Genomic DNA, 16,527 nt, shown 5'->3' with positions numbered 1-16,527 from the left:
TCATCCGATTTCAATAGGTCTTAAGTATAATTAAATTTGATCATCGAATTCGTCAACTAATTTTATTTGTAAATAATATTATTATTATACTATTACGCATGACACCTAACAGGTGCACATCGTAATGCACATTCCTTGACATGCATTGGCCAAGACCTAACCTAACATATGGATTATCATACTTTATCTCAATTCCGCTGCCCTAAAAATTCCTTAAAATTATTCCTGAAAGTCGATAATAAGAATAAGTATGTTGATGTTCTAGGTATTATTCAGTTGGGCTTTGAAATCTAACGTAAATGAAAGTTTTTCATATATATCTTTTAAAGTAATATAATATTTAATAGTTTAAGCATAAGATAATTGCTATTAGCTGTTCATTTAAAAAAGTTAGTGTCATTAATTTTCCGGAGTTTTGATTGTTTTAAATAGCCAGTTGAGGGCTAAGGTCTTGCCATTTGCTAAGGTCAAGTTGAGGAATGTCGTTGCAGTTCAGCAGAACATTGCTAAAAGCAAATGAGTAGTATGATTAATATGACATTTACAAAATTCACACAACTTAAGACCCATTGAATGCGACTTACCGAGTATTAGGGAAAATAAACACATTCGGCTGAATATAATGTAAGCTTTGAACATTGTTGCAGAACAAAGAAGCCAAGGTAACCTTCCGTATCTCTGCCAGTTGGTCTATATGGGTGGTTAACAATATATATAAATACTAATAAATCAATAAATAGTATAAGTGATAACTCACTGCGTGAAAATCCGCTTAGATGATTTTCTCGTTCAAAAAAGAAGCGATCTCCTCGACGTGTATTGAGAAACTGCTTGCCCACAATACAAAGCAAAGTTGGTCCAAATAATGAGTCAGGGACATGAAATTCAAGAGTACCTCCCACACTTAGCTCCACATCATCTGGAGAGGCGTACAGCTTACGCAGTAATTTAATTTTCTGCAAATAAAATATGTTAAGTTTGTAATAAGCATTACCTATAAAGATTGTCCTACCTCATTAGATATTTCGGTAGCGAATTCTGACCATTCGCTGGCTCGGCGCAATCCGCAAAACTCACGAACATCATTATAAGAAGCGAGTCCGAAGTCGCGCGCACGTTGGATATCCAAAGCCTTTAGATCGGAACCGTATTCCTGAAAATCTTTCCGATTGAAGTAGTGTTTGATCTCGCGATCGATATTACTGTCGGCCCGCTTTTGCAGTTGAGTGGCCATTCCACGAACCAAATCAGCTAGATTAAAATTGGAGGACAATAGCTGAATGGTCTCAGCACGTTCAAAAAAGTCGCTGAGTCGGAACGTCTGATTCGCGTACCGGTTGGGCGCAACCATTCTGTAAATTTATAAGAACATGCTATTCTGGGATTTTTATGTACAAGATTTCACTACTCACGAAAACCATCCGGGAACCTGGGTGTGCGAATAGCGAAAAGCGGCTGATGCAAACTCTGCGTAGGCATTGGGATTAACACCCTCATCATAGTCGTTCACAAATTCGGTTGAATCGTCCGAGTAGGGGTAAGTAAGTCCATTTAAATGCGTGTAAGCGCTTCCCAAAACAGCTACCAGATAATCATAGTAGGTGATCTTCTGATACTGCGCAATATTGATCTTGCGAGCCTCCTGGTATAAACGCTCGTCGTTGAAATGAGGGTTTAATATAGCCAGCTGGTCCGCCAACCGGTTGTGCTCGCGCAGAAGAACCGTATGAAGCACGGCAATAGTCGGCGTGAAACGATTGCGTTTATCCGGCATGCTATAGCACTCACTATTAGTGCCGCATTCACCTTCAAGATTCTGACTCACGGGCAACCATTGTTGGTTGTTGATGTAACTCGTAATGAGGTGGCCACCTTTGAAACGACGCACTCGTCGACTCTGCGCTTGCGAATTGCCATAAAGTGATGACAGATCCAAAAAGGCTGTAACCACAGACAGCTTCTCGCTATGAGAAAGGCCACTCTTTGGGCAAATAGCCTCCGCGTCGGATACAGCACGGGCAAAGCTGAGACATGATTTCCCTGTATTAAAGGCGATGGGTCCACCTGCTGCTAGTGTAATGGGTTGGCACTGTGGATGACGAGATTCGGCGCAACAGTCTTTGGGTGCTCCCTTTGTAGTCAGCTGGCTGATGTCGTGTGCAACGAACTGACCCCACTGCATAGCAGCCACCGTGCGAAACTTGTCCATCAAAGTATCCTCGCCGAACACTGAGAGCGATACAAGTCGTGCGTTCGGAACTGTTTGTCCATGCTCCATATAGTTAGGGCGTAGAATCCGTTGGTACCTTGATGTGGCGATACCAAACTCTGGATAGAGCAAATTATTACATGCGCCATCTATGCTGCGATAATGCAAATTTTGTGTATCATTTAAACAGTTCCGTGGTGGTATGCCACACTTTATTAGCTCAAGAGATCGCTTTTCATCTCCCCGTAAGTTCATCCAACTTCTGGGTCCAGAATTGATGCTATACTTGGGCAAAATGCTTTTTAGTAGATCGTCCAGGTTATGATCCGCGCTCACGGTAGACCGCACATCATACGGATCGCTACTTCTCTTCTTTCTACCAGCGGATTCTTGCTGTGATCCCAAAGTATCAAAATCCAACGCATCCAATTGGCTAAACGGGCAACCTGTATGTTGGTTGTGCGCCTTTGATGCGCTGATCACCAACAAAAGCAGACCAACAACCGCAATGAATACTCTCATTGTTATCAAGTCAAGCCAATTATGATGCACTTTCACCAGAGACTCTGCATATATACGGCGCATCATCGGCTAATATTTTGAGTTTTCGCACGATCATCAAGTCCCAACATTCGTGTCATTCACATGATGGTATCTTCCGCATAGCAAAGCACGCACGTGATAAATTCTTAGTTTGATGGCAAAGATTAAACGACATGCTTGATTTCCAGAAAAAGATAACAAGATAACTTGAAAGCTTGTAGACCACCAGATTATAGCACTTTCACTTCGTGTCGTTTATACTTTGCAATTCTTTCCGCATTTCAGGGCTCTTAACAGATAAATATATATTTTATTATTATTATATATTCCAGTATGTTTGCTCACCCATTCTTAAACGCAAATGTGAGGCTAAAGACCAAACCAACAACGATCATTTTCTTTTGTTGTCAGTTCACACACACATGTCGTCGATTGCCTCCGTCAGCACTACTGAGGATTAGGAAAAAAATACTTGCGACCACTTTTTGTCAATTGATGACTACTTTTTGTGTATGCTTTGTGCTTTATGTGCTTAACTTCTATTTAATATTTTTTTAGCTGCGCTCTTTCTATGATTAATAATAACCACAATTTTAACTGTACCCTGTATCTTATAAACAAGCTAAATAGTTTTCAAAAATGTTTGCAATGACATTGACATCGTAAGGTTAGAATTAATTATTTTCTTCCATTTATAATACTGCGTAAAATTGTCCACGAATGAATTATGCGTATCGATATCATCTCTATATATGTCCAAATAAGCACCCATATTGCTTAGAATGTGCCAGGTTATTCCCAATAGCATTTTGGGATAGTACGGATTTACATCCAAACAGCAATTACTAAAACTGAAAAAAGTATATATGATTCCATGTTCATAGAAACTGAATAAAAATATTTGGTATTTCACTTACATAGTCTCAATGTATCGTTCCATGATTTTCTGAATAGTATTTAATATCCTAACAAAAACATCTTTGTTTAATTGATCGTATTTGGAGTAAAAGTAATCAGAACTTTGCAGCACGAAAATAATGTCGCAGGCATGGTTTAAGAAATCTAATGTAAAAATAAAAATTAAAATAATTTAAATTCTTATTAATGCAAGTTTATTTTGAATTTATACAATCCTATCATCAACTGATACGCTTCCTACATAAACTCTGTTGCACATTGTTCTTCTCTTAATGGTCTATACATGGTCTGTTGACGCTAAACGCATTGAAAATAGGTAAAAAAAAGGTGAACAACGCTTAATCTTATAACTATCGATCCACTATATCTTATAGCTGCCACAGAAATGATTGGTCAAAAACTAAGTTCTTGTGGAGTTAACGTTATGGAAATAAACCAATAAAAAAGGATTTTCTCTTTTTTTGACTCCTTATCCCCCGAAAAAAAAGTAATCTGGCAAATTTTAGCACCATAAAAGCTTTCCTTATCTGTTACATTTGAACAAACTGTATCTCTATAGGTCATTTAATGAATAGATAGTTTAAAAATAAAACGAAAAACCACAAACCATTCGATGTGAGAAACTCGATGAAACTTAGGACGCCCGATAGACGAAATGCATTTCCTTCAGAAAAATGCATGGTAACATAACTGTTGTATGTGCCATACAAGATTGTTAAGTCGCGTCGTGTAGCTGCAAAATGAAAAATTTAAATAAATAAATCATGATTATATTTAAATAAATGTAGTTACTTGTGGCTAGATAAAAAAAAAGAAAATTGTGCTCAGATGTAATAACAGCTTATATTATTAAAATGGTTAATATACAAAGCTTAACGCGCTGAAGTGGAATCACTCGGAGTGGGGACATCTTCGGGACGTATTTGCACGCAAAACAAACAAAAGGCGCAAAGTGGAGCTTATTTGGCAAACAACACGAAGCCGATCTGTGAGTAAATATCCCATAGCTTGGGTCAGCGGTTAAGACTTGGATTTAAAGCTACACATAATTTGGCTGACAGACAGACCTTTTGTGTATTCCACCCAACCATACTGTCTAAGGTGCCTTAAAGTGATCATAGTCCGATTTACTACTTAACTATTACTATAAATCAACACTTTGTTAAATATCCAAGCATTCGAATGTACACACAAACATAAATCAAAAACTATAATTGGTCAAAGCTGTTGCTGACCGTCATACTTACAGACGCTACGCAAGTAGTTCAGCCACCAAAGTGAACGGACTTTGTGTATTTTAGAACATATAAATGAATTTAACACTTTACTTTGTAGACATAAGAACACATGCACTTGCATGAGAACGCCGCCGTTCTCCTTTTGTTTCTTTTTATTTAATCCAATTCAATAAGTGCAAAAATATGACATTCAACTGTGTGTATATACCAAATAATAAGGAAAATAATGATAAACTCGCTTTGCGTATGATATAGGAGCATCAATATTTCAAATTTTAAGTCTGCAGGTCTTGTTGTTTCCTTGACCGTCGCGTTTATACAGACGGATAGATGGACTCCGCTTGGAAAAATCTTATAACTGACAGACAAGATCTCATAGACACATACAGACGGACGGACAAACCAATCGACTTCAGACAACACTTGGCAAAGTCGGAAACGAAATAATTTTTGAAATATATTACATACTTTTTGGATTTGATACCTTGGTACGTATCTCAGTCACAATAGTTGATATAAATGTGGTATATTGCTCAAAAAGCTCAGAATAAGTTATTTGGCATTGCGGGCATTTACCAAGAGCAGGTGTTATTACTGTCTCCTTCTCGCAGAAAGCACAAAATATACCATGGCGATTATTCTAAAAGTGACAATAAGGTTAAGAATAGAGTGAGATATTTTTATAATTTCTTACAATTGATTCGGCCACAGTTTGGTTAGAGCATGATTCCCTTGTGCAGTCTTCCATGACTTCGAAATACGATGTGTTTTTCAATTGATTGACAGAATCAGGAGTTACTGTCAAGTCTACATTAGCTTTTAGATTCATGGCGGCCATTAATTTAAATTCATCCCTATTTGAGTTCCTGTGAAACTGACTTATTAATATCTGAATGGTTATAAAACGAAATCAAAACATCTTAAATTACCTGCTCTCACAGTTTTCAAAACAAAAATTTGTGAAACTTATTACATTCCCACAAATTGTTGTAGTTTCCTGTCGCCGACACCCATCAACGCAAAAATAATCATAGAGAAACTTATGAAAATATTCTGCAAACTTTGAGAGAAGTTTGCAACGCTCTGAGGTATTTAAATTCAAAAGACATAGCTCGAAATAAGCCAAAGCTTTTGCTTTAACATCATTTAAATCGCCAACAGACTGCACCTTGGCGTTCTTAAGACATACAATAGAAATTTTATTGATATAATCAAACATTGTTTCAGGATTGTGTCTTTCGGAAAATAATCCTTCTTGATTACTCGAATGCTTACTCGACGAAATGCGTTCTTGCAGCCTATTATAACAATTCACAAAATCCAAGTGGGCGTTAATGGAGTGATAGCTAAATGCATTCGCGTTAATACGGGCATCAAGTGGACCTTGGTATTCCAGAATATCGAAGCTATCAGGGAATTTTTGCTGATATTCAAATTCATTTCTTTGAGAATTGAGTGTTATGTAAACATTCAAACGCATTAACAGTGCTGCAATAAGCTTAATGGTTTCAATTTTTGACATTTTAAGTTGGGAGAAAATTCTGTCATTGATATCTGTATCATTATACACGAAAACAGCCAGTCGAAAACCAGTTGTTACAAGCTGACGCCACTTTTCCGCTGTCAGTTGATTGCAGTCGGGTTGACAGGACAAGAACTTTGCGATACTATTATTAAAGTTTGCATTGTCAGCTCTTGCATATTTAACTATGAAGTCCCACGCAAAATCTGCATTCCGAATGGCTCTACAAAACAAGTCGTAAAAAAGTACATTTCATTTGCAATAGATTTAATACTCACCCATGCTTCTGGGCTAAGCTTGTTAATGCTGCTGACAAATATTTTGTGGCTTGTATAAATATTTTAAACAACAGTGTTGCATCCAGCATCTGTATTATTCCAATTTTGTAGCCATAACATTCAGTTTGGTGTTCTTCCCAATCAGATTGTATGCATTTTAAAGAACAGTACGTCTTGTAACGACATTCGATACATGTGTACAAAGAATCTCGATAATCTCCACACACTTCGCAATTCATAAACGGTGTACTAGATTGAAAAGAAAGCTAATTTTAAGATGACTTCTTCCTTCTTCTTTAGATTTCTTGCATAAGCAAGAACCATAATACTTAAAATTACTTTTACTTACCCACGTTTTCACTTACTAATTACTACAGGTGCTTACTTGTAAAATTTCGATCCGTTTAATGGCCCAGAGCTGACACCTTCCTTATTAATTTTGTAGTGTATATTCCTTGGAGATTGTTTAATTTCTTTTTTATATTTTTCCAAGAGCTTTAAAAACGTCTGCAATTCTAGATGAAGGTATTATATTCCATTAATTATTGTATGATAATTACTATTGCATTTACTTAATATCAACATTTGTTTACAAACTTTAAATGGTAGTAAATTGGTAGTGAAATTTCATTAAGATACCCACTAAGACTTAATTTTAAAGCTCTACGTAGATTATTAAATAAATGTATTTTTGATTATTAACCGATCTTTATCAGGGCAGAAATATGGTATCCAAATGTATGTAAATATCAATTTTTGAGAGAGTGAAGGAGGTATATACAAAGGAGGTATATACAAAGTAAAATATTTTTTTATCTATACCCGTATTCCCGTGCAGGGCTTGGAGAATAAATTGAAAGGCAATCGGACGAATCTTAAAACTTCGGCCAAACAAACTTTCCGCATTTACCAGCAAACAAACTTGGATTCTGCAAAGAAGTGTGAAATGAAAAACCTGTCTAAGCGTTCAGTCACGGCACATATGGTACTAAAAAGGTTCTAGTATCTGTTTGTACCATACGAAAACATGTAAAAAAAAATTTCTGAAATACACCTTTCTTATAACTTCTAAATAATGAAATTCAATTTATTAGTTAGACTCGATCTGACTCAATAAGCAAATAAGAGCATAACTTCTTTTGTTAATAATAACAACAAAAATCGTGCACGTTAAAACCTGCAGAGAATAAGAATATATTATTATTTATACACTTTTCATATTTACCGAAGATTTCGCGAAACAAATTTGCTGGCAATTTACCTGTAAAGAGAAATCAAACTAAATAGCGATATAAAACAAAACCAAAAATTAGTCTTATCGAGAATGTCCGGCCAGCAGATACCCTCTGCAATAAGGGTCATAACATCGCTCTCTTAGTAACGAGTCGAGAGAAAAGGTTTGACAAGCACTTTTAACATGGGCATGGGCAAAATTGCATATTCAGTTAATGCACGTACGTATCATTGGGTTCACGTGGTCGGTGAATAAATAAGGCGAGATGGAAGCAAATATCTCGAAAATGGACAATTTTACCTATAGGGATAGAATAGTTCCTTCGGACTGACATTGGCAATAAGAAGCTTATACTGATAAATATACTTTTATTAATTAATTATAAAAACCCGAATTCGGTCACGATATCTCGATAAACAAAAAAGTTGTTCGACTGATCGCACATGAGCGTCACTAAACCATGAGCTATGTCGTTTTGGAACGTCATATCTCCCCACGGAGCTATTTCCATCCGAGCGGAGGGAGTTATGTTGTTTTGGAACGTCATATCTCCCCGCGGAGCTAGTATCCATCATACCGCGCGGAGTTATGTCGTTTTGGAACGTCATATCTCCCCGCGGAGCTATTTCCATCCGAGCGGAGGGAGTTATGTCGTTTTGGAACGTCATATCTCCCCGCGGAGCTATTACCCATCATACCGCGCGGAGCTATGTCGTTTTGGAACGTCGTATCTCCCCGCGGAGCTATTACCCATCATACCGCGCGGAGTTATGTCGTTTTGGAACGTCATATCTCCCCGCGTGGCTATTTCCATCCGAGCGGAAGTAGTTATGTCGTTTTGGAACGTCATATCACCCCGCGGAGCTGTAACCCATCATACCGCGCGGAGTTATGTCGTTTTGGAACGTCATATCTCCCCGCGGAGCTATTTCCATCCGAGCGGAGGGAGTTATGTCGTTTTGGAACGTCATATCTCCCCGCGGAGCTATTACCCATCATACCGTGCGGAGTTATGTCGTTTTGGAACGTCATATCTCCCCGCGTGGCTATTTCCATCCGAGCGGAAGTAGTTATGTCGTTTTGGAACGTCATATCTCCCCGCGGAGCTATTTCCATCCGAGCGGAAGGAGTTATGTCGTTTTGGAACGTCATATCTCCCCGCGGAGCTATTTCCATCCGAGCGGAGGGAGTTATGTCCTTTTGGAACGTCATATCTCCCCGCGGAGCTATTTCCATCCGAGCGGAGGGAGTTATGTCGTTTTGAAACGTCATATCTTCGCGCGGAGTTATTTCCATCCGAGCGGAAGGAGTTATGTCGTTTTGGAACGTCATATCTCCCCGCGGAGCTATTTCCATCCGAGCGGAAGGAGTTATGTCGTTTTGGAACGTCATATCTCCCCGCGGAGCTATTTCCATCCGAGCGGAGGGAGTTATCTCCTTTTGGAACGTCATATCTCCCCGCGGAGCTATTTCCATCCGAGCGGAGGGAGTTATGTCGTTTTGAAACGTCATATCTTCGCGCGGAGTTATGTCGTTTTGGAACGTCATATCTCCCCGCGGAGCTATTTCCATCCGAGCGGAGGGAGTTATGTCGTTTTGAAACGTCATATCTTCGCGCGGAGTTATGTCGTTTTGGAACGTCATATCTCCCCGCGGAGCTATTACCCATCATACCGCGCGGAGTTATGTCGTTTTGGAACGTCATATCTCCCCGCGGAACTATTTCCATCCGAGCGGAGGGAGTTATGTCGTTTTGGAACGTCATATCTCCCCGCGGAGCTATTTCCATCCGAGCGGAAGGAGTTATGTCGTTTTGGAACGTCATATCTCCCCGCGGAGCTATTTCCATCCGAGCGGAGGGAGTTATGTCGTTTTGGAACGTCATATCTCCGCGCGGAGTTATGTCGTTTTAGAACGTCATATCTCCCCGCGGAGCTATTTCCATCCGAGCGGAGGGAGTTATGTCGTTTTGAAACGTCATATCTTCGCGCGGAGTTATGTCGTTTTGGAACGTCATATCTCCCCGCGGAGCTATTACCCATCATACCGCGCGGAGTTATGTCGTTTTGGAACGTCATATCTCCCCGCGGAGCTATTACCCATCATACCGTGCGGAGTTATGTCGTTTTGAAACGTCATATCTTCGCGCGGAGTTATGTCGTTTTGGAACGTCATATCTCCCCGCGGAGCTATTACCCATCATACCGCGCGGAGTTATGTCGTTTTGGAACGTCATATCTCCCCGCGGAGCTATTACCCATCATACCGTGCGGAGTTATGTCGTTTTGGAACGTCATATCTCCGCGCGGAGTTATGTCGTTTTGAAACGTCATATCTCCGCGCGGAGTTATGTCGTTTTGGAACGTCATATCTCCCCGCGGAGCTATTTCCATCCGAGCGGAAGGAGTTATGTCGTTTTGGAACGTCATATCTCCCCGCGGAGCTATTTCCATCCGAGCGGAGGGAGTTATGTCGTTTTGGAACGTCATATCTCCCCGCGGAGCTATTACCCATCATACCGCGCGGAGTTATGTCGTTTTGGAACGTCATATCTCCGCGCGGAGTTATGTCGTTTTGAAACGTCATATCTCCGCGCGGAGTTATGTCGTTTTGGAACGTCACATCTCCCCGCGGAGCTATTTCCATCCGAGCGGAAGGAGCTATGTCGTTTTGGAACGTCATATCTCCCCGCGGAGTTATGTCGTTTTGGAACGTCATATCTCCCCGCGGAGCTATTTCCATCCGAGCGGAAGGAGTTATGTCGTTTTGGAACGTCATATCTCCCCGCGGAGCTATTTCCATCCGAGCGGAGGGAGTTATGTCGTTTTGGAACGTCATATCTCCCCGCGGAGCTATTACCCATCATACCGTGCGGAGTTATGTCGTTTTGGAACGTCATATCTCCCCGCGGAGCTATTACCCATCATACCGCGCGGAGTTATGTCGTTTTGGAACGTCATATCTCCGCGCGGAGTTATGTCGTTTTGGAACGTCATATCTCCGCGCGGAGTTATGTCGTTTTGAAACGTCATATCTCCGCGCGGAGTTATGTCGTTTTGGAACGTCATATCTCCCCGCGGAGCTATTTCCATCCGAGCGGAAGGAGCTATGTCGTTTTGAAACGTCATATCTCCGCGCGGAGTTATGTCGTTTTGGAACGTCATATCTCCCCGCGGAGCTATTTCCATCCGAGCGGAAGGAGTTATGTCGTTTTGGAACGTCATATCTCCCCGCGGAGCTATTTCCATCCGAGCGGAGGGAGTTATGTCGTTTTGGAACGTCATATCTCCCCGCGGAGCTATTACCCATCATACCGCGCGGAGTTATGTCGTTTTGAAACGTCATATCTCCCCGCGGAGCTATTACCCATCATACCGTGCGGAGTTATGTCGTTTTGGAACGTCATATCTCCGCGCGGAGTTATGTCGTTTTGAAACGTCATATCTCCGCGCGGAGTTATGTCGTTTTGGAACGTCACATCTCCCCGCGGAGCTATTTCCATCCGAGCGGAAGGAGCTATGTCGTTTTGGAACGTCATATCTCCGCGCGGAGTTATGTCGTTTTGGAACGTCATATCTCCCCGCGGAGCTATTTCCATCCGACCGGAAGGAGTTATGTCGTTTTGGAACGTCATATCTCCCCGCGGAGCTATTTCCATCCGAGCGGAAGGAGTTATGTCGTTTTGGAACGTCATATCTCCCCGCGGAGCTATTTCCATCCGAGCGGAGGGAGTTATGTCGTTTTGGAACGTCATATCTCCCCGCGGAGCTATTACCCATCATACCGCGCGGAGTTATGTCGTTTTGGAACGTCATATCTCCCCGCGGAGCTATTACCCATCATACCGTGCGGAGTTATGTCGTTTTGGAACGTCATATCTCCCCGCGGAGCTATTTCCATCCGAGCGGAGGGAGTTATGTCGTTTTGAAACGTCATATCTTCGCGCGGAGTTATGTCGTTTTGGAACGTCATATCTCCCCGCGGAGCTATTTCCATCCGAGCGGAGGGAGTTATGTCGTTTTGAAACGTCATATCTTCGCGCGGAGTTATGTCGTTTTGGAACGTCATATCTCCCCGCGGAGCTATTACCCATCATACCGTGCGGAGTTATGTCGTTTTGGAACGTCATATCTCCCCGCGGAGCTATTTCCATCCGAGCGGAGGGAGTTATGTCGTTTTGGAACGTCATATCTCCGCGCGGAGTTAAGTCGTTTTGGAACGTCATATCTCCCCGCGGAGCTATTTCCATCCGAGAGGAGGGAGTTATGTCGTTTTGAAACGTCATATCTTCGCGCGGAGTTATGTTGTTTTGGAACGTCATATCTCCCCGCGGAGCTGTTACCCATCATACCGCGCGGAGTTATGTCGTTTTGGAACGTCATATCTCCCCGCGGAGCTATTACCCATCATACCGTGCGGAGTTATGTCGTTTTGAAACGTCATATCTTCGCGCGGAGTTATGTCGTTTTGGAACGTCATATCTCCCCGCGGAGCTATTACCCATCATACCGCGCGGAGTTATGTCGTTTTGGAACGTCATATCTTCGCGCGGAGTTATGTCGTTTTGGAACGTCATATCTCCCCGCGGAGCTATTACCCATCATACCGTGCGGAGTTATGTCGTTTTGGAACGTCATATCTCCCCGCGGAGCTATTTCCATCCGAGCGGAGGGAGTTATGTCGTTTTGGAACGTCATATCTCCGCGCGGAGTTAAGTCGTTTTGGAACGTCATATCTCCCCGCGGAGCTATTTCCATCCGAGCGGAGGGAGTTATGTCGTTTTGAAACGTCATATCTTCGCGCGGAGTTATGTCGTTTTGGAACGTCATATCTCCCCGCGGAGCTATTACCCATCATACCGCGCGGAGTTATGTCGTTTTGGAACGTCATATCTCCCCGCGGAGCTATTTCCATCCGACCGGAAGGAGTTATGTCGTTTTGGAACGTCATATCTCCCCGCAGAGCTATTTCCATCCGAGCGGAAGGTGTTATGTCGTTTTGGAACGTCATATCTCCCCGCGGAGCTATTTCCATCCGAGCGGAGGGAGTTATGTCGTTTTGGAAAGTCATATCTCCCCGCGGAGCTATTACCCATCATACCGCGCGGAGTTATGTCGTTTTGGAACGTCATATCTCCCCGCGGAGCTATTACCCATCATACCGTGCGGAGTTATGTCGTTTTGGAACGTCATATCTCCCCGCGGAGCTATTTCCATCCGAGCGGAGGGAGTTATGTCGTTTTGAAACGTCATATCTTCGCGCGGAGTTATGTCGTTTTGGAACGTCATATCTCCCCGCGGAGCCATTTCCATCCGAGCGGAGGGAGTTATGTCGTTTTGAAACGTCATATCTTCGCGCGGAGTTATGTCGTTTTGGAACGTCATATCTCCCCGCGGAGCTATTACCCATCATACCGTGCGGAGTTATGTCGTTTTGGAACGTCATATCTCCCCGCGGAGCTATTTCCATCCGAGCGGAGGGAGTTATGTCGTTTTGGAACGTCATATCTCCGCGCGGAGTTAAGTCGTTTTGGAACGTCATATCTCCCCGCGGAGCTATTTCCATCCGAGCGGAGGGAGTTATGTCGTTTTGAAACGTCATATCTTCGCGCGGAGTTATGTCGTTTTGGAACGTCATATCTCCCCGCGGAGCTATTACCCATCATACCGCGCGGAGTTATGTCGTTTTGGAACGTCATATCTCCCCGCGGAGCTATTACCCATCATACCGTGCGGAGTTATGTCGTTTTGGAACGTCATATCTCCCCGCGGAGCTATTTCCATCCGAGCGGAGGGAGTTATGTCGTTTTGAAACGTCATATCTTCGCGCGGAGTTATGTCGTTTTGGAACGTCATATCTCCCCGCGGAGCTATTACCCATCATACCGCGCGGAGTTATGTCGTTTTGGAACGTCATATCTCCCCGCGGAGCTATTACCCATCATACCGTGCGGAGTTATGTCGTTTTGAAACGTCATATCTTCGCGCGGAGTTATGTCGTTTTGGAACGTCATATCTCCCCGCGGAGCTATTACCCATCATACCGTGCGGAGTTATGTCGTTTTGGAACGTCATATCTCCGCGCGGAGTTAAGTCGTTTTGGAACGTCATATCTCCCCGCGGAGCTATTTCCATCCGAGCGGAGGGAGTTATGTCGTTTTGAAACGTCATATCTCCGCGCGGAGTTATGTCGTTTTGGAACGTCATATCTCCCCGCGGAGCTATTTCCATCCGAGCGGAGGGAGTTATGTCGTTTTGAAACGTCATATCTTCGCGCGGAGTTATGTCGTTTTGGAACGTCATATCTCCCCGCGGAACTATTTCCATCCGAGCGGAGGGAGTTATGTCGTTTTGAAACGTCATATCTTCGCGCGGAGTTATGTCGTTTTGGAACGTCATATCTCCCCGCGGAGCTATTACCCATCATACCGCGCGGAGTTATGTCGTTTTGGAACGTCATATCTCCCCGCGGAGCTATTACCCATCATACCGTGCGAAGTTATGTCGTTTTGAAACGTCATATCTTCGCGCGGAGTTATGTCGTTTTGGAACGTCATATCTCCCCGCGAAGCTATTACCCATCATACCGCGCGGAGTTATGTCGTTTTGGAACGTCATATCTCCCCGCGGAGCTATTACCCATCATACCGTGCGAAGTTATGTCGTTTTGAAACGTCATATCTTCGCGCGGAGTTATGTCGTTTTGGAACGTCATATCTCCCCGCGAAGCTATTACCCATCATACCGCGCGGAGTTATGTCGTTTTGGAACGTCATATCTCCCCGCGGAGCTATTACCCATCATACCGTGCGAAGTTATGTCGTTTTGAAACGTCATATCTTCACGCGGAGTTATGTCGTTTTGGAACGTCATATCTCCCCGCGGAGCTATTACCCATCATACCGTGCGGAGTTATGTCGTAATATCTCCCCGCGTAGCTTCATGGTTTAGTGGACCGAACTGGCCGGTTCCCACAACAGAAAGAAGGATCTATGCAATGGTTTAGGACAACAGCTTGAATAGGAACAGAAGAATAGACAGACAGAGATGGCTCTATCGACTGAGACATCTACATACTGAGCGTGATCAAAATTTGATATATCAAGCGGAATTCGGTATTAATTAATATCTCGTACTAATAGGGAAATATACTTAATCTGTTACATATATACACAACTTTAGTGTACTCGTTTAATATCATTTTAGCTGAAGCCGATATAAGAATTTATATATATTTACCCAAAACTTCCTCCAATTGATATAAATGAAACCTAGCATCGTGCATTTTTCTCATCAAATACAAAGACAGGCATAATAGAGTTTGTACGATTAATATTCCGTCTGTTGTCATAAGTTTGGGATTGAATCGCTTATAATATTCCAAGTCGCTTCTTGCCAACTGAAAGTATACATGGTACATGCTTAAACATTAAGCCAAATACTTGGCAAGCTATTTCAATTTTCGATACAGACGGGATACTTCTGGATTTGCACAAGGTAGACGCTGCGTGCCAAAAGTGCATCTAGAAATACAGTCGTATTGGTAGGAGTTCGACAAATAATTTTATTGAGTAATTGTAGTCCCTGAAAAGATAACATATTTAAATACAATGCAAATGGAAATAACTATGTACTTATTTGTGGGAATACTACTTACTTTTAGTGACGTCTTAATGTCGTTTGACTTAACAAATTTGGTGGCCATGTTCAGCCAATTTTCCGAATCTTTGACAATGCCATCGAAAAATGCATTTGATGCATTTTTAAGTATAAGCACAAATAGTTCAGATTCACTTGATGGATTAAAAGAAATAAAATGTTTGTAAGTATATTAGCATACCTATATGCATGTGTATAGGAAGGTACTACATATGTACATATGTATTTACCTAGTCAGAATGCCAACCAGTTCAATAACACTTACATCAGATTTTGCGGACACGTAACACGACTCATGGTTTCAAAATCGTCGTCCCGAACGTCCGTCAAAATGTTTAAGTACATCTTATCCATTGCCACTAACAATCTGCAAATTAATACTTTAATTTAGCGCGTTGTAGGAATCGATAAGTGTGACCGAGTTGAACCAAGGAAATAAAAACCGAAACGAATTTCTCTTTTACAAAGGCTTTTATTATTGTCAGCAGCAGTATATGCCGAATCAAAAGTTATTCAAGTAACTCTTTATTTAAAAATAAAAAATTTATTAATTTATTGTTTGGCACTTGTTTGTAAAAGATTTACTTGATTTTTGAGGTTGTTTCAACACTTGCTTTGTATAAGAAACCACATACTTAGATTTCCATGGGTTTGTTTGCTATTAACTATGTTACATTTTAAATTTACTTAAATTTAGTTTTACAACTAACAGCCGTCAAATTAAATTCGAGCAATATGGTATTATTATTTCTAACGTTCACAGCATAAAACCAATAATTAAAATATTTGTTAAATAAGATGTTCTTAATAAGAAATACAAATACAAAACTATTACTGTGGTCAAGCATTGGCATAAAGCATTTCATTTATATTTGTACATCGAATATTAAAATGATAATTAATATTATACCCGAATGTTAATGAATA

At 41.6% G+C, this 16,527-nt stretch overlaps 2 protein-coding genes across 5 annotated transcripts; both read right to left on the bottom strand.

Annotated features, from left to right (window-relative positions):
• Positions 1 to 317: 317 nt before the first annotated feature.
• LOC6633130 (peroxidase) lies at positions 318 to 2,756 on the bottom strand. The gene is made up of 5 exons (XM_002055775.4): positions 1,413 to 2,756; positions 1,013 to 1,352; positions 758 to 956; positions 585 to 690; positions 318 to 506 (listed from the first exon to the last, which is right to left on the bottom strand). Exons 1-5 carry the CDS (start codon positions 2,729 to 2,731, stop codon positions 425 to 427), a joined length of 2,046 nt encoding a protein of 681 aa, XP_002055811.3. The 5' UTR covers positions 2,732 to 2,756; the 3' UTR covers positions 318 to 424.
• LOC6632874 (uncharacterized) lies at positions 2,656 to 16,034 on the bottom strand. 4 transcript variants are annotated; one of them, XR_011416037.1, is made up of 14 exons: positions 15,866 to 16,034; positions 15,599 to 15,734; positions 15,415 to 15,525; positions 15,181 to 15,340; positions 7,934 to 7,969; positions 7,094 to 7,223; positions 6,709 to 6,957; positions 5,838 to 6,653; positions 5,603 to 5,774; positions 5,377 to 5,548; positions 4,278 to 4,403; positions 3,670 to 3,814; positions 3,098 to 3,603; positions 2,656 to 3,041 (listed from the first exon to the last, which is right to left on the bottom strand). XR_011416037.1 is itself a non-coding variant. In XM_002055774.4 (13 exons), exons 1-13 carry the CDS (start codon positions 15,952 to 15,954, stop codon positions 3,375 to 3,377), a joined length of 2,571 nt encoding a protein of 856 aa, XP_002055810.2. In that variant the 5' UTR covers positions 15,955 to 16,034; the 3' UTR covers positions 2,656 to 3,374. The 4 variants fall into 4 exon arrangements, 3 of the variants coding, with proteins under 3 accessions (XP_002055810.2, XP_032288785.1, XP_070062844.1); XM_002055774.4 differs by having other exon boundaries at positions 2,656 to 3,603; XM_032432894.2 differs by lacking the exon at positions 7,934 to 7,969 and having other exon boundaries at positions 2,656 to 3,603.
• Between the last annotated feature and the right edge of the window lie 493 nt (positions 16,035 to 16,527).

Source organism: Drosophila virilis, chromosome 2 (genome assembly GCF_030788295.1).
Source record: "Drosophila virilis strain 15010-1051.87 chromosome 2, Dvir_AGI_RSII-ME, whole genome shotgun sequence".
NCBI classification, from domain to species: domain Eukaryota; kingdom Metazoa; phylum Arthropoda; class Insecta; order Diptera; family Drosophilidae; genus Drosophila; species Drosophila virilis.
The sequence above is the reverse complement of the archived record's forward strand: the minus strand, read 5'-3'. Positions and strand labels throughout refer to the sequence as shown.

Bases quoted from the DNA above. Each gene is read 5' to 3' on its own strand.
- LOC6633130 (XM_002055775.4), bottom strand. From the start codon at position 2,731: ATGAGAGTATTCATTGCGGTTGTTGGTCTGCTTTTGTTGGTGATCAGC. The intron at 957-1,012 runs GTAGGACAATCT...TTTTATTTGCAG, and splicing joins CTACCGAAATATCTAATGAG to AAAATTAAATTACTGCGTAA. The intron at 691-757 runs GTGAGTTATCAC...CCACCCATATAG, and splicing joins TCTAAGCGGATTTTCACGCA to ACCAACTGGCAGAGATACGG.
- LOC6632874 (XM_002055774.4), bottom strand. From the start codon at position 15,954: ATGGATAAGATGTACTTAAACATTTTGACGGACGTTCGGGACGACGAT. The intron at 15,735-15,865 runs GTAAGTGTTATT...TAATCCATCAAG, and splicing joins ACGTGTCCGCAAAATCTGAT to TGAATCTGAACTATTTGTGC. The intron at 6,958-7,093 runs GTAAGCACCTGT...TTTTCAATCTAG, and splicing joins AACGGATCGAAATTTTACAA to TACACCGTTTATGAATTGCG.